This window comes from Oryzias latipes, chromosome 1, assembly GCF_002234675.1.
Source record: "Oryzias latipes chromosome 1, ASM223467v1".
Lineage (NCBI taxonomy): Eukaryota > Metazoa > Chordata > Actinopteri > Beloniformes > Adrianichthyidae > Oryzias > Oryzias latipes.
The window spans coordinates 29,385,980-29,408,257 of NC_019859.2; the positions used below are offsets into that span (position 1 = coordinate 29,385,980).

The window sequence follows — 22,278 nt, forward strand, 5'->3', positions numbered from 1 at the left end:
GCCTGGCAGCATTTTGCCGAAACGATTTGTCTTTTTTTTTTTTTAACTTGTCCTGTCCAACAGCTAGGCAGACAGATGAGAGCTGAAGGCCTCTTGTGTTGGACATATTTTACTTTAACAACAGGGGTTATTAATCTTCAGACAAACCAGAGGTATATCTGAATAAACCCCTTTTGTAATCGAGGCCAAACTTTATTCATTTTAATCATATTTGAAAATCTTTTGTGTTGGACCGGACGAAAAAGGAAAAAAGGGAAGAAGAGAGAGGGATGTTAGAGAGAGGGGTTGATAGGAGGGTGATCATAGGAGGGGGGGTTAAAACAAATCTCAAAGGGCGGGGCCTGTCCACACACACACTCAAATATTATAAACACACCTGTTAGCTCCAAAAATGTCCACATGTCAACATGTACACAATACAAATAGTGTTCACACATGCATACTTATGCCTTCAAACCAACTAGTGTGAAATATTTCATTCAATCAATCACGCAAAATATTAGTGCAAAGGTGAGCTAACACCTGTGCTCAATTGAGTGTTTATGTTCTTCTAAAATGGATGGTGGAATGTGAAAAGCAGGAGGGAGAATGCCCAGCCATCCCCACACCAAGACCCCCGCCGCAGCAGCCGCGGCAGCCGCGGCAGCCAGAACCCCCCAACGCCACACGGCAGCAGGCAGAGAACAACCGCCCCCCAGGGCAATCACATCCGCTACCCAGGCAAGGGCCAGCAGGACCGCCGCGGAGCCCCCAGAGCCAGAGAGCAAGGAGGCATGGGGGGGAAAGAGAGTGCTGCCCCAGCCCAACCAGGAGAGCAGCCCCCCCGAGAAGGCCCCACCCGAGAAGGGTGCCTACAGCCCCAGACGAGCACCTTATCACCACCCAGGAGTTCTGGACATCCCCCCGCCCCAACCCAAGGTACGAGCCAGGACCCCCCAAGGGAGACCCGTTCCGCGCTCCAGGCAGCCACCCACCCGGCCCACGGTTGGTCCAGAAAGGAGCAAGGCAGAGGCCAGACATCCCCGCCCAGGAGGGGGGCACCCCGGGGAAAAGGGGGGCCCACGAGGGGTGTTGTAAACATGGCCCGACCAGGTTCGGCCACAGTTGGAAATTTGGCGAGGCCCAGCACCTGGGGGCAAGGACCAGAACCCACTCCACAGGGAAACTAACACCCCCGGCTCGGGTGTGATGTGATCCCCTGCTTCTGGCCTTGCCAGAAAGCTCAGGGGTCCCTCTCCCTGCGTGTAGAGAGGGCCGCCGGGCCCAGGAAGCCAGAACCCAGGGGACACGGCCGCCATTGCCACGGGTCCTGTTCCCCTTACCAGGGATGGAGTAGGGACAGATGGTCCAAGGTCCCACCTTCCTTGCAAAATGCGTGTGTGTTTGTGAGGGTGTGTGTGTGCATCTATGTGTGTTTATGTTGGAATGTATATTTTGAGGGGTGAAGGGTGTTTGTACTAAGGGGGTGCAGTTAAAATTGGCAGGTAGGGCACTGAGGGGACATCTCCTGATTACTCACAGTGATGTCCTATCACCCTCCCCACCAAGGGGCCCTAAATGTCTGAGGTGCGGTTAAAATTGGCGGGTAGGGCGCTTAGAAGACATCTGCTGCTTGCTGGCAGTGATGTCAAAGCACCCCCCCCCCCACCACCAAGGGCCCTACATGTTTAAGGTGCAAATAAAACCGAGAGAGGGGGGTCCATTCCATATGGCAACCATGGGAGGGGGACCACTGCCAGGTAGCCCCCCCCCAACCCGAAAGGTGCATCACAGGCTAAACCCCCCACCCCCTCACCCTAATATGAGATTATATGAGGAAGGGGGTAAATTGGGGAAAGCTGTTAGACTGTCCCCTGGTGGTCAAACAGCTGTCCCCCAGCACCCCCCCCCCCCCCCCCCAGCATTGGGCCCAGGTCCCCTCAGCCCAGGGGTCCCATCCCCCGAGGCGCCGACACTCCAGGCCCAGGACCACCCACCCCGCACAGAGAGAGAGGAGCCAGAAAGCGCCCCCCCCACCCCCCACCCCCGAAACGATTTTTCTAACGCCCCTTCTGTACATATTAACAGGTTTAACCTACAGTGAGCCGCAGACACACCTGTTCATATGTTTATTCAAACTCCTGGGTCTGTTTTCATCAACAGAAACTGCCTTCAGCATCACCTTTACACCTTAAAAGGGTTGTTTTATTTCTGGTTTGATGCCAAACAACAACAGCTCCATCTGTGATGCCAACTCATGCAAAACAGAAATTCCTCTTTAGATCATTTATTCAACAATCAATCATTGCATTTTAACCTTGTTTATCAGACGTATTGCTTAAAAAATCACCCTCTCCGCTTGTAATTTGATTCTCTTGTCCCCTCGTGCGTTAAGCTCACGCGCTTCTGACGCCCGCGCGCCGTCTGAACCCAGAAGCTCCGCCCACCTCCTCTCCGCCCAGCGCGCGCAGCTTGCCTCAAATGGGAAGAAGAGTTTTCCAAAGTCGCGCAGATGAGTTTAAGATCTTTGAGCAGCAGATCAGGACTGGATCGATTATTGATGACGTAAATGGCGGAAGAATTGATCTCAGAAAATGCTGGAAAAACCAGCGGGGTGAGTTGGGTTTTGATTTTCTATCAGAAACGTGTCTGGCATCAGGGCAGGTGGGAAGGGGTCAGAAACCTTTATCTGTCCTCACTCCAAAAAATAAAAAAAATAAAAAAACAAGTCAAGGGCTTTCTAAGCATGCTAAGAAGTTTGAGGAAAACGATGCAGAAACTAAGACTTGAACATCTGACTTGTGATCTGAGCAAATTGATGCTGACTGGCCAGCTTTGTCTCCTCTGAGCTATTTTCACCTCCCTGACTCCTTCAAGCCTCCATCATGTCATTAGGAGCTAAATCAAGTTACTCAGAGGAACTGTGCAGCTACTGTTCAGCTCCCTGTCCCGCTTCACTCAAACCGCTGAAGAACATCAGCGTTTCACCACAGAGCTGGAAGGTCTGAAGGTGCAAAACTGCAGAAAGTCCTTCAGCTGCACACCTTTCTCCATGACTTTGGAAATTAACGGATTGGATGCCAGGTCAAAGGGATCCAGGCTTTCTCTTGTGGCTTTTGAAAAGCCTGCACAGCTTTACATGTCAGGATGTGAGGAATTCCGGCGGGAGGGAAACTCAAAGAGGACTCATGTGATGTTTTACTGTGCGCCACAAGATAATCCAGATCCAACGCTAACCCTCCTTTCCAGGCATCTTGTCCTGAGGGTTTCTGGCATAGTTGTAAAGTTTTCCTCTCTTGTTGCTCTCCCCTCAGCATCTCACCAAGTCTCTGCTGGCGGTGGCTCTCCTGTCCTCGTTTGGCAGCTCCATGCTCTACGGCTACAACCTGGCAGTCGTCAACTCACCTGCACAGGTTTGTGGGCTAAAGCACCCTCCCCACCTGCTCCACTGGCTTTCACGTCTCCTTGCGATGGTGTTCTGTTGGGCCCTCTGTTCTCGCCGTCACGCGGTTTCGACTGGAGTCATGCGGGCCCCGGCGTCACTTCCAGCGTGTCATCGATGATCTGCGGTTTGAATCCATCACGAGCTTCGCTCTGCTGCTTTCACGCTGAACTTTCCTGTTTGGACATGCATGCAGGATCTGCTGATGTTCTCATGCCGCTATATAGCAGCTCCTCGTCAACCATTTCTTCACTTACAACTTTGTTAGAAGATATTTCAATTTGTTTCCAATTTTTTGCTACAGAATTCATACGTTTATACATTTATCCAGACAGAAAATGTAGCCCAATGACTTGAAGCCCGTTTAGGCACAGAAGGAGCAGGTTACCTAACATCTTAACCGCCAACTAAACCCAGTTTAACTTATTCCACAGTTCACACATAGTCTGTTCTAAAAGTATTTACTTAACCATTAAATTAGATGTAATATTTCAGACTGCTGTACTGGGGGGGGGAAACTCCTCCTTAAAAGTCCTCTCTATCTTCCTCGCCACCAGAGTCATCCTCACACCACCATTCTATGCTGTTTGATTCTCCAGCAGCAACACTGATCTCTTTAGATTACATCTGAACACCCTGTCATCAGCCTGTGTTCTCCTCCTTCCGTTCTCGTGTCCCCCTATACTCCTCTCTTTTCTGGAAAATTGTCTCCACTAACATTTCCGTTCGTGTAGCAAAACTCACCGCCATCTCTCCTTCTACATTCCTGAGCATCAAACGTCTCCATCACTTTGTCATCATCTGTTTCCTTCACCCTCGTGTCAGTCAAAGTCTGCTCCAATCAGCACTTTCTCCCCTCTAGGCCCTGGATCTCCTCATACATCTCCCCCCAGATTTTCTCCTTTTCCTCTAGCTCACATCCTACCTGGGGGGTAGGGGGGAGGTCATTACACTTTACAACAATCACCATCACACCTTCAACTTCCAGCTTCCGACTCATCACCCTTTCTGACCTTCTCTTCATCTCCAGAACATTCTTATCAAACTCCTCCTTCAGGATCTCTCCTCCTATGATCCTCGTTCCATCAGCAAACAGCTTGAAGCTGCTTCCAATCTATAAGCTTTGCTGTCCTTCATCCTTCTTTCTTCTTCTAATTCTCCTCCATCTGGTCTCTTGAACACACAGGAGATCCACCTTTCTTCTTTCCATCATGTCCACCAACGCTCTAGGTTTCAGGTCACAGTTCTTACATTCAAAGTTCGTACTCCAAGTCCTTCAATCCTGCCTTTCCTTCTCTCTGTGGAAGAACATTCCTTCCTCCTCTCTTTCTTATACCAACAGTAGTTAACTTTCCAGTGTTGCCACAAGCTTACAACTATTTCGAACGTAATTTAGCAAACTAGAATAAAGAGTTCGTACACAGTTTTTAGTTAATGTTGGAGCCGTGTATGATTGATTTTACGAAAGAGCCTGCAGGCCCACTTTGGACATGCCTGCTGTAAATCAACATCACCAGTGGGTGTTGTTGTTAACCTGGACCAGTGGGTGTTGTCACCAGTGGGTGTTGTTGTTAACCTGGACCACGTTAATGAATCACCTGACTAATTTATGTTTGGTTTTGAATTGAATTCCCTTGGTGACAGAGCTCTCTGCATTTCCCCTGACTTTTGGCAGGCACACATTGAATTGTGCTCCTGGTGGTTGTCCGATCATGTCAATTCTTTTTATAATGTTATTTTATTCACTTGAAAAGCCCCACCCAATCCCCTGGTTCAGTTTTGGTGTTTTTTCCCCCACTCCCAGTCTCTGACTTCCATAGTTATCATTAAAACATTAAAATACTATTCAGGTTTAAAGAAAATATTAAAAGGGCCCATTCCTGCTCAAATTACAGAAATCTACTAAACACACCAACATTTTTTTAAAAACATTGCTTTTCCCAAATTTTACATTTTCAAAATAAAAGTATAGCTGGTTGTTGTAAAAGCTAATGTTAGAATCAGTTGGCTACTCTCTGTCTAGTCATTAAGTTTTCATAACTTTGTTTGTAGTGATAATATTGATCACTTTTTTAGTTGCAGTTGCAAACGACGCAGAAAACCATGCAAACAAAAAGAGCTTCCCTGTGGTGCCTGAAACCTTAATGCTGTTTTCTAGATCTTAATTTGTATTTTAGTCACAAAAGAAAAGAAGAATTGTTTATGTTGAACATCTTCATCCAGAGTCTTCATCAGTGTTTATAGTTTGAATCTACAGCTGCACTGTGTAAATGTTGCTCCTTCTTTCTTTCAGTAATGGCAGTTTCCTCTGATAATCCTCATCAATGACTTTGATCGGCTTTTACATCATTTCCTATGGCAGTTGTTCACGACCTGTCCTGTCGTGTGTACTGTGATCCTTTTGTGTAGCAGCATGTATAACCCATGACTATTAACACTGTTCCAGGGAAAGCACTGTTGAAGGAGAGACAGCGAAAAAGATGCTGAGCAGAAAACCCCCAAAAACATATAAAGAAATGACATTACACAAAGTTACACAAAGTAACTAAAAGAACTCTAGGGACTGAATCCTGAAAATCACTCAAAGTGTAAAGCTACGGACACACTGGGTATGTGACGCACGTTCCAGAACATACTAAACGTGCGTTCAAGAAGATGCTAAACATGCCTTCTTGGTTTGGCCCGTGGTGTTCACACTCGACAAGCAGGGAGGGGCTTCTTCCTCCTTTTTCATTTCCACTGTTTACTACAGTTGATAGAAGCTTGGTGTGAAATGTCACAGCGGTGCAAATCAATCTAACTCCAGGTTGTTTTCCTTCACAGCTATATTCCGACACATGACAGGGTTGGCGTCATAGAATTCCAGCCGCGCACAAACCGCTACTGTTCATTTTTCCTCCACGATCAATCAGGAGGCCCGAGTGTGAAAATAAAATACCAAAAGGTTTTTAAGAAAAGTTCAGAATAAAATAAGGGCATTTGATTATATTGCAAAATACACAAAAGCATAAAAGGAAATACAAAAAACATTCTTCTTCAGACATTTCTGTGATTTTGGTATGTTCACATCAGCTGGTTCACTGCAGTCATGATCACATGACAGACTGACTGCAGGAAGTCTTTCCAGGTTACACAAATTACTTCAACCAAAAAAAGGTAGAATGCATTAGAATGTCGCTATCTGATTGGCTAGCTAGTCAGAGGCTGCACACTGATTGGCTGCTGACAGGAAAAAGACGCTGATTGGTTGATCATTTCGGAGGAAAGTTTGTGTTAAAAGTTTTTGACTGTGTGTGCACTGGTACAAAAATGTTCTTGTTCACGTTAAAGTGCTGCTCTAAAGACCGGAAAAGATTTCTCAACATAGATATCATCTGAACAAAATAGGAGGGCAAATTGGTTATACATAAAGTAGGAAATTGTTCTGTTCTTGCAGTGTTTTTAGAGTTGCACAAATGTGGTTAATGTGAAACCCATTTATATTTTTGTGCATCATTTTACAACAGCAAAATACCTTTGACATGAATGTTACTCCATAGATTCAGAGCCCGGGGATTCCTTTCATTTAGACTTTGATGTGAAAACAGACGTCAGTAACTGTGAAAGTTGGGAGGTTGGTCTGCTGCCTGCTGGATTAAACACATGCCGTTCTTTTCAGTACATCAAAGCGTTCTACAACGAAACATTACTCGAGCGCCATGACCGGACTCCAGACGATCATCTTCTCACAGTGCTGTACTCCATCACCGTGTCCATCTTTGCCATCGGCGGGATGACCGGAGCGCTGCTGGTGGGCAGACTCGTCACCAAATACGGGAGGTCAGTGGGAGTGAAGGAGCCTCTGGTTGCTAATTTCCTGGACTGAGGGAACTAACAGAGGCTCTGTTGAACCAGGAAAGGGACGCTGGTGAGATCCACCATGCTGGTGTTTGTTGGAGGTGCTCTGATGGGCTTCAGCAGGTGGTTCAGGAATCCTGCCATGGTCATCACTGGTCGCTTCATCACAGGAGTTCACTCAGGTACGTCTGCTCTCTTCCTTAGGGTCATGACACCACCAGTCCAGCTCAGATCTTTCAAATGTTTCTGAAACTTTCCTGGACTCAGCATGTGCCAACTTGAGTTCACTCAACTGATTTTCTTAATCCGAGGCCACAAAAGCAAAAAAGCCACTTCAGCATCAAAAGCACCCCGATGTTTCCATCACAAGTGAGTGATGATTGGAGACCATTGTGGTTCTTCTCCCATACACTTTGACCCACTCCGACCATCATTTGATCTATTGATCAAGCATTGCAAAATGGGTCTTTTACTTATGATTTAGCCATTTTTAGCCAAAATCTAAAAACGTATGTCATTTTCTAGACATAGTTTCTGCAGAGCACCAGTGGTTACACCCCCTCACACCCCCAACCTAAAATTGCTGATGCAACAAAAATGGCGAGCAATATTGGAGCTATCCAGCTAAGTTGAGGAAAACAAAAGACATGGATCTAGTCATCAAGTGGATGCATCAGGATGGAGAAGAGCAGGGAGCTTGTGGCCCACCCAGCATAATAAAACCTCTCAGTGGCCTTATGGTAGAGTGTCTACCCTTTGATTTGAAGGTCGTGAGTTCAGATCCAAGCCAAGTCATACCAAAGACTCAATGCTTGGCACTCATCATTTAGGGGTTGGATTAGGGGGGTCAAACCACCAGATGGTTCCCGAGCGTGGCTGTCTGCAGCTCACTGCTCCCCCAGGGGATGGGTCAAATGCAGAGAACAAATTTCACACAGCTAGGTGTGTGTGACAGCTAATGGAACTTTGATCTTCTGTCACAAATAAGCTCTTTTTCAAACTGCATTTTTTTCATCTGCTCCTCATTCACATCCATTTGAATAAAGAAATACTCAGAAATGCAATTGTGAGCTGAACTTTTTTTATGTCCTTCATCATCTATAAGAACAAGTTATAAACACCAAAACCACAATTTTCTTTGGAGTGGGCCTTTTTTTTTCTTTTAAGGCCCAAATTGATTGTGCAGTAACTGGAATTCTATTGTATAGACAAGTCTTTCTTTTCCTATTAGCAGTTTTTTTTGGATACATTAAAAATATTTTTTCTGTATTTCAAAAAATTTGGCCTGTTTTTACAGTGAAGGTAATGTAATCAGTGTGTGCATCCGCCAGGCCTTTACTGCAGGGTCATTAGACAGAAGCAGCTCCCCCCTGAAACATTCAACATGAGCTGCTGAGAATTCTGGAGGACTTGATCTTAAAATACAGCTGAAGCAGGAAAGTTTACCAAAGTGTACCAGACCTCACCTATTAGTCAGTTAGCCCTCAGACTGTCAGGAAACACGAGAACACGTGAACGTAAGCAGGATGAACATGAGCAAAGAAAAGAACAAGGGACACAGAATCATGGAGAAAGAAAGGCCACATGAAACAGAAGAACCGCAAATGTCCTAAAACAGCTGGTGTTCACAACTTCATCCAGGTGTGCTCATGGGCAGAGGCAGGAAACCAAACCTAACAGAAAGAATGAACGTTAAACAAGAGCAAGAAAACTGAGCAAAGATGCTGTCAGTCCTCACATGGATCTCCTCATCTTCTGTGCCGCTTGCACCTTTCACCACTTTCAACCTCACACAACACATGTTGATCAAACCAAAGTCACCTGTGGCCTGTTTGTCCTCAGGGATCTGTCTCAGTGTGGTGCCCATGTATCTGGGTGAAATCGCCCCCAAAAACCTACGGGGATTCCTGGGGCTGGTTCCTAGCATCCACATCTGCCTCGGAGTCTTCATCGCTCAGGTGTTGGGACTCTCCGAACTGCTGGGAAAGGTACCAACTTTACATTAGCACATGAATGGATGGGTGGAACTTCACTTTGTCCAAAACAGAGGACGTACAGTATAAAGTCCGAGCGACTTCTGTTTCTAACGCAGGAGGAGCACTGGCCTTTGCTCCTGGCCCTTGTAGTGTTTCCTACTGCGGTCCAGCTGATGCTGTTGCCATGGTTTCCAGAGAGTCCACGGTACCTACTGATCGAGAAGGGAAACATTCATGCAACCATTGCAGGTCTGAAGCTGCATCCTCACATTTGAGCCCCTGAAACGTCAGGATTTCGGTCATTCCTGCTTTCTTTCTGGTCTTCAGCGCTGAAGTGGTTTCGCAGCAAAGGAGACATCCAGGCAGAGATTGAGGAGATGCAGGAGGAGCAGCGCTCGCTGTCCTCCATCCAGACGCTGTCAGTGGGCCGCTTGCTCATGGACAGCTGTGTGCGCTGGCAGGTGATCACCATCGTGGTGGTCAACATCGGCATGCAGCTGTCTGGCATTGATGCGGTGAGTGGGAAAGCCATTGTGTTGTTTTAAAGAATGTGACACAACTGTGTTGGTAATGTGAGCGTGAGAGCGACTGTGGCGAAGCTCCCAGCTGTGCTTTTTCCATCCTGACCAAACATTACAGCCTCACCTGCAGCACAGAGGCCACGCCTCATTGTTCTCTGGTCATATCCCCACCTAACAAGGTCATCTCAGCTCTCATTGTTTTGTATGGATGGACGCTTCAGGCAACTTCTCTCATATGTTGCTATCATTTCTCAGTAGGGGGGCATCCTGCAGAGTGTCTGCACACACACCCACACCCTTACTGCCGCACACAGGAACACTTAGGGGTTCACACATGAACTCAGGCACACAGAACTCAGAGAATGTATTTGTCTTTTGCTGAGTTTGTTTTTGTTGTTGTTGTTTTTTTTGGGAAAACCTTGGGGGGTCGGGGACCCTAATGATGTGGCCATCACTTTGTAGAACAATACCAAAAAAAAACCTTCCTAAAATCAAAATAATGGCTTCTTTAAATTCCTGACAGCAACAATGTTGGTCATCTGAAAGATTTCAGCCCAGACTTTAACACAAACCATCATTATCAGTCAGAGGTGGACCTAGTTCTGTGTTTGGAGGACCTGTTCCTCCTTTTTGGACCTGCTGCTATGTTTGGTGAACTTGTCGTGTTGGTCTGTTTAGTCTCCCTACCGGTCTGTTAGCTGGACTCGCTGTTCTATCAGGATGACCTGCTGCTCTGTTTGGTGGACCTGAGGCTTTGCGGGATGGGCCTGCAGCTCTATTTGGACATGTTGCACAGAAGTTGAGCTCATGAACTGCTGGAAGACATTCTCCTTTTGGGTTTTTGGAATACTTTATGATTCCAGTGAAGTAGATTATCCAGGTTCTGACTGAAAAACAGCTCTAAAGCACTAATTGTCCATCACCCCCATGTTTGATGTCTGCCATTTTGGAAGAAAATGGAAAAATATACATATAATCCAGGCAGAAGAAAATCATATGTTTGGATATTTATTAACTATTTCATATAATCTTCATAGTTTTATTCAAAATAATTTTTCTTATCTAATGAAAACAATTTAGGATCTGAAAACTTAGGAGTTAAAACAATAATAATAATAAGGATAATAATAATAATAATAATAATAATAATAATAATAAAAAAAAAAAAATACGTCCAAGGTAAAAACAATCAGGAAGGAGGCAAATACTTTTAAAACAGATTTAATAATCACCACACAGAATAACTACAATGAGAGAACTTTCTGAGGAGGGACTTTGATTGAGTGGGCGGCCGTTGTGCAGTGGTAGGGCGGTCGACTCATGATCGTAAGATTGCAGGTTCGATTCCCGCCTTGCACGCCCATGTGCCGAAGTGTCCTTGGGCAAGACACTGAACCCCACCTTGCCTCTGGTGGGAGGTTGGCGCCAGTGTTTGGCAGCGGAGCCGCCATCAGTGTGTGAATGTGTGTGTGCATGGGTGAATGGGACTGTGGCTGTAAAGCGCTTTGGGCCTTCGTAAGAAGGTAGAAAGCGCTATATAAGTATACGCCATTTACCATGAACTTTGACAAGGATTCGGTCAGAATAGTGGGGGAGACGAGGAGCAAGTGAGATGACACACAAACAGGAAGTGAAGCTGAAGAACTCCATGACTCTTTCAGAATAGAGCAGCACCTTAAAAAGTTCACTCAAATCCACAGGATATGACCAAAGTCATATCAAACAGGATCGAACACCAACATTAGTAGGAATGACCCAGTATTGCAGGTTAAGAACTTAACATGTCTTAGGAAAAGTTAACTTGTTTTTTACTAAGTCCTAAAAAAGGTTTTTGGGTTGGAATTGTGGTTAATTTAACTTCTGTTAATGAACTTCCTGTAACCTGCAGTGTGGGCAGAGTAAATGTGTCGTCGTTTCTAACATACAGGGCAGCTCAACAGGTTTCAGATGCTCTCTCTGCTGCATTAGCCTGAAAGCACATAATCTGGAAAAGCATTGCTGGCATTTTTTTTTATCTACTTTACTCTGAAGCTCTAAACTTAACATAAATTACCAGGATGATCCCGACAGGTTAAAACCAAGCGACCTTCGTGGCTCTGGAGTCTCTGGCTTTAGGCTCCACGTTTGGCTGACTCGTTTATCTTCCTCTGAAGCATACCCCTGTGGTTTCCAAGCCGCTCTTGTGCACAAGAGCCTGAGAAATCCTCCACACATTTGAGAGTTCAGCTCCAAAAAGTCTTAGAAATGCTCTTCAGGTTGACTGTCCCATATTCCAACAAAAGGCTTGTTTTTCTTCTGAAGTTGCTAAGGAAACTGGTGCGTCCTGAAGGTCAGAGAGGAGCTCGACCTCTGCTGTAATGCGGCGTGTTTCTCTCTGCAGTGGTGATGAGTTCACGGTTAGCGGATCAGGAGAGCAGGAGTGGGACCCGGCCCAGGCCTCAGATCATGATACATGAATCAGGCTTAAGCTAAATCCATGTGTGTCCAAAATGCACGACCATTAAAGGCGCGCTGAAGGTTAAACCATGTTAAACCTTCACCAATCAGGGACTCAGATTTGGTAGTGACAAATGGATGGCATCTCTTATCATTTCTTTTCATTCATGGAGGTGCCAACCGTTGGAAAGTTGATCACAGAGGGGAAATTAATAATTGTGGTTTGCGCCTTGCACAAATTATATATTTCACATTTCGGAAGTGAGCCATGAAAGGAAAAGCCTGGAGCAGGATTTTGCACTGCTTCAACATTTCGCAACAAGCCTCTTCAAACTGTAGGTGGCAGATATGCACTCTAAAAAAGACAAAGAAGAAGGAGCCCCTCCCAGCTTGTCCAGTATGAACACTATGGGTGAAATGCTCCTTTATTGAGTTCCTGAATGCGCGTCACATGTCCAGTATGTCTGTAGCTCATGGTGAAAGTTTGCGTCAGAGAAACACGCCTGGACCAAACCAGGAGCACTCGGCCTGATGAAGAACATGAAGCACACAAAAACACTCGCTTCCTTCATGGTCTACGTCTCTGTGATTCCAGATCTGGTTCTACACAAATGACATTTTCAGGAACGCTGGGATCCCAGAACCTCACATTCAGTACACAACGGTGGGGACCGGCGCCATTGAGGTCATCGCAGGGATGCTGGGGGTGAGTGAACACCAGACACTCCTCACCCACTCCCAGTGATTCCACTCACACAGCTCACTTGTATTCCTCAGTGCTTCACCATTGAGCGCGTGGGCAGGAGGCCTCTGATCATCGGCGGCTTCCTCTTCATGGGGATCTGTTGTGCAGGGATCACCGTGTCCGTCCTCCACCAGGTAAACGCCCTCTCAAGTCACGCAGAGCATTTCTCTGGCTTTAAGCTTTTCTGCAGCACTTTGAGAAGTGTCTGACGCTCTGATGCTCCTGATGTGGTCTTGTTGGAGTGAATAACCTTAAAACCTGTTGGCAGGCGCAGATTCCCTTCATGAGCTACATCAGTGTGGGCTGCGTTATTGGGATCATTGCTGGCTTCTGCATAGGTCCAGGTAAGGCTTCACTGATGGCTCCATCTCTGAGCAGTGAGTGTCCCGTATTTGAGATCACACTGCTCCCTGCTGGACGCTCCTCCAACTGCAGGCACTGCAGAGCCGTCCTCCAGTCAGGAGATCTTACTCTTTTGTCGGAAATCTGCGTCCAGGCCCATTGCAGGAGATGAGAGAGGAGAAGTAGGATGTGATGGTTTATGACACAAGCCTGCAAGAATGATAAATTCAGTTGCATCTGGTTTTTGTCAATATGGCAGCAATAAAATCTTTACCGGAGTGTGTGGACGAGGATTTCTGCTCCCCTGGTAATGGCTCATTGTTCATTAGTCTGCTGTGATGAATACGGTTTCCTTCAGATGAAACTTGCTTTCACGCTGACGCCCATGTTGACAAATTATGACCCACTTATTGGTCGGACAATATTAGTCCTTCCTGTCTGCAGTTAGCGAGCACAGATAATGAACTCATCATTCTGGGAGCGGATCACTGCAGCTTTTGCTAATGCATATTTCTCCTTCACATCATTCACTTCTAACAATGAGGAATGAGAGCAGAACCTGCTGGTCAAAGCGCTGTGGGGAGGGCTGGCTGCAGGTCCGCTTCTCCTTCAGACCAAACTCCTCCTCTCATCGGTTTGTGATTAATACCAAAGTCGTAATGAAATACATGAAAACAGAGGAGCAGCTTTATAGCTCCTCTGCTTGTTTCCTCCTCTATTCATTGTGAATGAGGGCCAATGAGAAGGCTAAGCTAGCTGATGAATGAAGCTGCCGCTGTTTATCTCACCACAGCAGCAGGTAATTAAATGTGATTTACACTCTGACCAGATGGCTAGCTGAATCAAACCCATAACTTTAATTATCTTAATGTGGATTAGCAGAGAAGAGGAATGATAGTATAAAACAAGCTAATCATGGTTTTGTTTCTGCAGCCGGCGTGCCTTTCCTGATCACTGCAGAGCTCTTCAAGCAATCTCACCGGCCGTCTGCCTACACTGTCGCCGGATGCCTCAACTGGCTGTCCAACTTCACCATCGGTTTCGTGTTTCCCTTCCTGCAGGTCAGAGCAAAGTCACGTCTGCAAAGCAGAGTTCGGACACGAGCGAGGCCTGGAGAGTCTGTGATTCACGTTATCAGCCGTTTGTTCTTCACAACAAAGCAGAGACGGAGGTCAATTTAATGTCCACCCAGGAAACAATTTGGGAAAATTCACAAGCTCTAGTCACATGCACCTGTACATGGTTGACCTGTTTTTGGAGAACATGGAGGCTCATAGACAGGAAGGGCCACAGGTGTGTCTTGCAGTTCCCTTGAGGCTCATACGGCCACCTTAAGGATCGTCATGAAAATGCAGCGCATGATTGGCATGCGTGCGGTAAGTGAGAATTGTGTAAAGGTGTATGCAGACTGGAGAAATCCTTTGTTCCGGATCGAGTCCTGAACCCTGCTTTTGGTCTGTATTCAGACTGGCACCTAGAGCAGTGTTTTTCAACCTTTTTTGAGCCACGGCACACTTTAACCCTGACAAAAATCCAAAAAAAAAAAAAAGCATAAATTCATGGTCTGTATTGATCGACAGCCCCCCCCCCCCCCCCCCCGCAATCTCACGTGGATTTTTGTGATAAGTGTGGCAGAAAAAGCAGGAAGTTGCGGCTAAAGAAAAAATACCAGCTAAAGACGAGCTTTAGCTGGTATTTTTGTTAGAACTGAGCGACTTTATCAGCAGAATTGAGAACAAGGAAGTGAAGACTTTAACCACTTCTGATTGGTCAAACTGATGACATGTGATTAAGCCTTTAAGAATGATTGGCGGAGACAGTTAAAGGGGCGGGACTTTTCCTTACACAGTTATAGCTGCAGCTAAATCCCGGTACTGTGATTCTTATCAAAATGTCTTTAATAGAATTAAATAAACACAAAGAAAAAGTAATTTCCCACGGCGCACTTGACCATCTCCCACGGCACACACACTGGTTGAAAAACACTGATCTAGAGGACCATTCTGTTACAGACCAAAGCTTGTAAACAAAACCACATGACTAAAGATCTCCTCAGTCATTAGTGAGGAACTATGTGGGCGGGTCAAAACAACAAGAGAAAGATTTACGTGCTGCACTTTACAATCCTTGCTGAGAGAGTTAACTTATTAAAAATGTATATGTCAATTATCAGTTTTGAGTTCAGGAACAACACTTTTACTTGTTACTTTGCACGCTGCAAAGTTACTGGCAAAGAGTGCTTTGACTCAGGATGCAAGCAGTGATGGGCAGACGTCTGGTATGAGAAGACGGTACGCTGCTAAGTGTCTATGACAACATATAGTGTGAGAAACAATGTGCGTCAAGTTGGTTTAATGAGCCTGCATTCACCTGACCACATTTCGATGAGTTCTAGCATTGAGTTTTAGCATTGTTTTAAGAGAATTGTCGACACAGAAAATCATGTAAGAAGCGTTTTCCACGGTGTTAAACTAAACGCTCTAACAAATAAAACTGTTGGACCCTTTTTCTGTTTAATAACACAACAATCGTTGCTTTATATTTGTCTGCAGCTCGATGGGTGCTATATTCCTAATCCGTTCAGTTGTTCTGCTCCGGGAACGGATTGTATTCAGAATGAGGAATCTCCGAGCGAACCGAAGCTCAGTCCGATTGGAAACGAAGCGAGACCACATACAAAGATGGGTCAGAGAGCGGTTCCTGGTCCAGGTTCTGCTTGGGTGTATTCAGACTGCAAATTTGTTCAGGATTATCTGGGTAACTGAACTCTGGTTTACTTAAAGTGAACAAAAAATTTGTCCAGTCTGATGAAAACACCCTAAGTGACACGCACTTATGATGTACGGGTGATGCCGTTGTACGGTGTCCTTACGCTACACTCTAGTAGTTAGTAAGATCTGAGTATTGGCTCCTCACTGACTGCACGCAAGTGTTTGTAGGTGTGGGATGTGCACATGATATGTAAGTGCTCGTAGGACGCCCACAATAACTTTGCTCTGATTGTCCAATTTCCTTATTTCTAACATTCAGGCCTGCAAGGAGTGAGCCCTTTTATATGAGCGGGCTCCTTGGGTAGTGTGCATAATTTGTGGGGTTAAAAAATATCAAAAAATCTATGTCTCACCTAATCCCCCCCCATATTTTCCCTTGTGTTTTGTATAAGCGTACGCCACAACCTGTCCCCTACAGCCTTCGGGCCTGAATGTGCATAAACATTTTTGCTCTGCAGGCTAACTAAGCAGTCTACGACCTTGATGTTTGATTTGGGCCACCTGTCTGTCCCGCACAGGTTTGCCCATTTTCCCCCAGCACCCAGCCTGTAGCCACCCATAAGGGCAGCTGGGACTGAGGCTTTAGTGGGAGCAGTTTCGGGGCTGCTCCTTCCTGTTCCAACATGGCTGCACGCCTAAGCACAAATAAGGTTCATGAAGACGCAGACGATCCAATTTAATGAGGAAGAATCTGACACTGGTACTGACACAGAGTCCTGACCTGAGTTATGAGGGTAAAAGCTGAGAGTCAGACCTTCTGCCCAACATCAGTCTGCAGAATGCTTGCACGATCCTATAAACCATGGGAACCTGTGGAAAGACCTCCTGAAGCTGTTAAAGCTGGAAGGGGAGCTCACCATAATAAACCCCATAAATTATAAACAGGGCGTCGCTTAAGCTGACAAGAATATTCAAAATGACATAAAACTGCTGCTCTAGACAGGCTCATCTGAAGTTGGATTTATGTGGCGTCTGTTAAAAAAGGTGAATGGATGAAAATGGTGGAAATTTTCTTTTTAAAACCTCAATTTTTCACTGGGTTTCAGTTTTTATGTCTGTCAGCCATGTTTCTGCTCACTTCTGCATCTGTGTCGTTTCATTCTCTCTCCAGGAAGCCACGGGTCCTTATTGTTACCTGATCTTTTGCGCCATCTGCTTTGGAGTGGCCATTTACGCCATCTTCATCATTCCTGAGACCAAGAACAAAACCTTTCTGGAGATCAGCCAGATGTTTGCGTCCAGGAACAAGATCCCCAGTGAAGAGCTGGCCTCCAACGGTCATTTGAAAATGGCCCTGATGAACGGATATGGAACTCTTGGTATCCGCGAGGAAAAATGAGATGAGCTTTACAGATGAAGATGATGAAGAAGGGCACAAGGACAAACTTTGGCGATGAGAACTGCTGCTTCTTTTCCTAGATCTTCCTTAATGGTTAAGACTCAACTGTAAGAGGAGTTGATTCCTCCCTCACCGTTTACAGCTGACTCCTGTGACCCCCCCCTCCTGCTGTAGACCTCAGAATGAACATTTACTATGCAATGTGCTAAAAGCCCAGCAACGCTTCCATCCGATTCCAGGAGACACCATAACACGCACAGAGGTTACATGAAATGTAAAGAACATCTTTTATCACCGTTTGTCATTGTACGTTTAGAAAGCATCTTCTTGCGCTGGAATTGTTCTCAAACACTGAAGAAAATCCCTCTGCTTCTCCGCTTTGCTGTTTCTCTCCCACACTGACCAAACAGGGGCGCTGTTGCGCTGCTCCACCCTTATGGACTCTGAGGATGACGAAACAAACCCATCCTTGAACTGTGATAGTCATTTTTTTTATCATTTGAAGTTTTTAAACACACAGAAAAACAGAACTTTAACCAACAAAAACAGTGTTCTCCAAAGGCTGGATTTTAGGCTTCTGCAAACTGTGGAACAGTGGAGAACAGATCGCTCTTCAGGGTAGGAACCCTGCTGTGAAGCATGGCAGTGGCAGTGTCATAATCATCTTACTGGGCTTATGATCAAAAGCAGCGGGAGGTCACGTTAAAACACCAAAAGCTGAATTTTACCTGGACTTTCCCCCAGGAGTGAATGAACAGGTGTAGCCACAAACCAGAGTGAGAAAATCTGTGGGTTCAAAGAGGAGAGTGGAAAATTTTAAACAAAAACTTGAGCAACGTATTTTCCCTGAAATGAAAATACAAGAAATTTTGAATTTCAGAGGCTATTAAAAACATTTTCCTGTACTGTTCAGGTAAAAATCAAAAGCTCTTTGTCAAAACAACTGCTCCTTGATTAAAGAAAATTTACATAATTGTCTTCATTTGACTTTCTCAGTGGGTTGATTGTGAAATTTGTCATTCAAAAAATTAAAACAAAAAAATATAATTTGACAGTATTTTTTCCAGGAACTTTCACACATTCAACCCTGAATCCAGGTGACTCTTCAGTTCTTCCAGAGCTTTGAGTTCCCCAGATTCAAGCTCAAAAAACGGCTGCTGTTGGCTGCCATTTTGGATTTTCTCATGGCAAATTTCTGAAAGAGGTGATTCTAGGTTACATCCATGCCAAATTGGGTGCTTGTGCCAATATCGACCTAACGGCTCTGCTTTAACACTGGCTGCTTCACACTAACCTCTGACAGACTAATCAAGACTCAGACGATCAGAATTCTGCCGTTTTGCTCTTCAGCTTCCACAGCAGAATGAAGGAGAAGCTTCCAGAGATGCAATATGTTTACATGTGACAACTGAAGCATAAACAATGACTCATTTAAAAGAACAGCTGAAAGAAATCCTCCCCTCCCTTTTTCCTCAACTGAGGTGTTGCACTTTAACCGTGACGGGTCCAGCATGTCACTGGAGTGAAACGGATTCAAATAAACAAAAGGTTCAAACATGAGCCTAAATCCCCAGATTAGTTACCAAACATTCAGCGCAGCAATCACCTCTATCTTCCATTCATGTCACATTTCTGTGGAACTTGGGGCGTTCCTGCAGAAGTGACGGACCCCTGGGGGGGCCCCCTATGAAGTGCTCTCAGAGTCTAGGCCTCAGAGCCGGCATCCTGCTGGTTTTTAGCAAAATCCTCCTGCTGATTACTTGGATCAGGTGTGTTTAACCAATAAGAAGCCCAAATAGCAGGTTTATTTGGCAGTAAGGCCAAGGTCCACTAGCTTGATGCTAACGTATAATGGAATTTCCCATAGGAGGGCAAATGCTAATGCTTGTTCGATCTAAACATTCACTGCTGAACATACTCCCAGGCATGAATTTACCAAACTGTTTTAAGGAAACTTTTTTAGGTAAACATTTTTGGTGTAAAGCACCGTTTTTGTTCAAATCTTCTGGAATAAAGTGCAATGGTATAACGGGAGCGCCCCCTAGTGGCCAAACTATGACGTCCTCCAGGAGAGGCAGAACATAATGATCTGCACACTTTTGTAGGAGCTTCTCCATTTGAGAAATCATGTAAAACTGTATGGTGTTAACAACCTCATTCATTTATTATTTCAGTGATACATTTGACAGCATTTATGCTGTATCAAATTATTATGAATTTCTTCAAGACATTTACAGATTAATATCTTTCTATACAAGTATGTCCAAATGTGTAAACATTTGAAATCGAAAAAAGGAATCGAATCGATCCAGGCTCTGGTGAATTTAATCGATTCTGGAAATTATTGATGATACCCAGTCCTATTAATAACCCTAAAATATAACATTGGGTCAGGATAAACCATACATGGGGACATCAGTGTTGTCCTGTTTTAAGTTACAAACATTGCAGATACCAAAATAGGTGATAAGCCCCGAGTCGTGCCTCAATGTGAGAGGAGTTAAACGTGTTGCTCTCCGCCCACTGTATGTGATGTCATCTGCTCTCATAACCCTTGTGCCATCCTATGACCCCACCCTTACATGACAAAGGTGGATAAAGGTGGAGAGGATTTCATGTAATCCACGCCAGTGAAGATCACAAATCATTGAAGAAAAAAGGTTCGGCGCACTTTGTAGTGGGGTCTGGATGACCCAACTCAACGTTAAAGTGCCTAGGATAGCACAAGGGTTAAGGAGATCCTCTCAGTTCTCAGGTGTTGGTTGGTTGTGGAGCCGCTTCTAGATAGAATTATTTTCTTCCAGACTCTAAATTCTCTTTTTGCATTATCATTTAAAGTGAAGTATACTTCACTATACTTCACTATACACTATACACACTATACTTTAGCTCTGGATTTTGCTTCTTTTTCCGGTGTCACTCATTTCTGTACGTTTTTGTGTTGATGTTGTCTCTTATAGTCTTTTATTTGCACCTGCCGCTCTATTCCAGTTACACGCTGCTGCACGTGTAACAAGCTTTTGCTACCCCTCCCCAGCTCAGCACAAACACCTATTGACCAATTACAAGCAGCTTGAAGAGAAAAGGACGCAAGAAAGAGTGATAGATGTAAAAAAAACCAAAAGAAAACAGCTTCCTTGCAGGAAGAAGACGGTGTTGTCGTTTGCTTTAAAGAGCCAAGCGATCGGTCATCATGGCGCCAGGATGTATCCACAATCGGGCGTTTAATGTCTGTACGCGATAACTGCAATGAACTTCTGAGCAACGTTTCTACTTTTGAAACAACGCGATCGTCTCCGGGGTTTATTTATAACACGAAAGACATCCTGATCATTGATTTGCTGCGTCTGTGAACACGCTGAGGAAGAAGAAGGTGGTGTTTTCATCCACTCAGGAGAAGCAGGGAACACAGAGGCGGGAAAAAGAAGAGAATTGCATCGACTTGTTTAATGCAAAATATGAGATATATTTATACGAGATAAGAGCTGCTTTGTTGGAGACCGACACATCACAGTTTTGCTCAGTCTGGCTCTATTGTTCCTGTAGCCATAAATAAAAGAGGGCTGTTTCTTTTTTAACTCTGAAAGCAGGAGTGTACATATTCTAAAATCAAAATAATGAATCTTAATTTATCTTATCTTAATTTAATCATCTCAGGATAAATTATCGAATCCGTGGGAATGCAAGTGGGAAATTTTAAAATCCAAAAAAAATACTGTGATGGGAGTGGCCGCTCCGCCATGGAGGGGCAGGGAGAGACACATCATTAATTAATTAAGGTGATGAAGAAGAATCCCTTACAGTGGGCGGAGCGCAACGCGTTTAACCCCGCCTACGTTGAGGCAGGCCTCAGTCTGCAGACTGCAGCCAGGGGTTGTTGGAATCGTTTTTCTACTTGTTATTGAACATTACTGTTGGGGTTTGGTTTGGTGACGTCATATTGTGGGTGGAGTCACAGAGCCGTTCGGCCCCACCTGTTTTCCTCAGGTGCTTTAAATCCTCATCAGATCTTCTCACAGGGCCAGGGGGGGGCTGCATGCCTTTAGGCTGCCTGATCCATCTGTTAGGCCCCTGCACCCCTCCCTGACCGAGGCGCATCACACGTCCTCGTGTCCCAGGATCACTGCAGGAGCAGGAAGGAGACCGACCGCGTATCTGTGTTTGAGCTTCGTGCGATTGGGGGGGGGGGTCTGCCTCTGCGGCCACACCCCTTCACGGGGGACAGCGGTCTGTCTCGCGCAAAGTCTTTGTCACGGAGGCTGGCGTTAAGCTCTGTGGATAATGCGTCGCGCCTCCGGCTGGCAGAGGCCATAAATCAAACAAATAGCATCACAGCCTGACGGAGGAGCCCCCCCGCAGATGCAGCGCCCCCACACTACAAAGCCGCGCTCACTGCGTAATTAATTGCAACAAATTACCTACCCCTGTCGGCCCCCACCATGCCTCTCCCACGCGCTCTGTGTGCGTACGCGCACCCGGGCGTGCACGCTGACGCGCGCGCTCGGCCTGCACCCTCCATGAGTGCTTTAATGTGGCTTATTGCGGCGCGGTCCCCTTAGCCGTGGAAATATTCGCTTGACGGATGTGCTTTGTCGCCGGCGCGCCCCGGCGGAGGGCGGCTGTCAGGGAGGAGATGATAACATTAACAGGGAGGCGCGGCAATGACAAATGCCCGTTATCAGCGAACGAGGCCGGTGACAAATCGAACGGCAGCGCGCAGGCAGCCCCGGCGCGGCGTAATAAAAAAGAAGATGGATGGCACAGCCAGGCGGGGCCCGCGTTAATGCGATTTCCACTGCTCTTCCTGACTCCCAATTAAGGCTGGGGGGTGAGGGGGGCGTCAGAGAGGAAGCAGAGACTGTGCCGGTGTGCGCGAGCACTAAGGGGTGG

The 22,278-nt window shown here is 45.7% G+C and overlaps 1 protein-coding gene and 1 long non-coding RNA gene across 3 annotated transcripts; one reads left to right on the top strand and one right to left on the bottom strand.

Moving 5' to 3' along the window:
- The first annotated feature begins 2,548 nt into the window (after positions 1-2,548).
- On the top strand, positions 2,549-17,388 carry slc2a15b (solute carrier family 2, facilitated glucose transporter member 9-like). The gene is made up of 12 exons (NM_001278846.1): positions 2,549-2,593; positions 3,294-3,392; positions 7,080-7,240; positions 7,316-7,440; positions 9,101-9,246; positions 9,351-9,483; positions 9,562-9,749; positions 12,787-12,897; positions 12,969-13,070; positions 13,205-13,280; positions 14,212-14,339; positions 17,161-17,388. Exons 1-12 carry the CDS (start codon positions 2,549-2,551, stop codon positions 17,386-17,388), a joined length of 1,542 nt encoding a protein of 513 aa, NP_001265775.1.
- On the bottom strand, positions 13,144-21,345 carry LOC110015515. Of its 2 annotated transcripts, XR_002290734.2 has the most exons (4): positions 18,995-21,345; positions 18,117-18,174; positions 17,684-17,831; positions 13,144-13,488 (listed from the first exon to the last, which is right to left on the bottom strand). It is a non-coding gene; the product is annotated as an uncharacterized LOC110015515 (long non-coding RNA). The 2 variants fall into 2 exon arrangements; XR_002874160.1 differs by lacking the exon at positions 18,995-21,345 and having other exon boundaries at positions 18,117-18,209.
- Between the last annotated feature and the right edge of the window lie 933 nt (positions 21,346-22,278).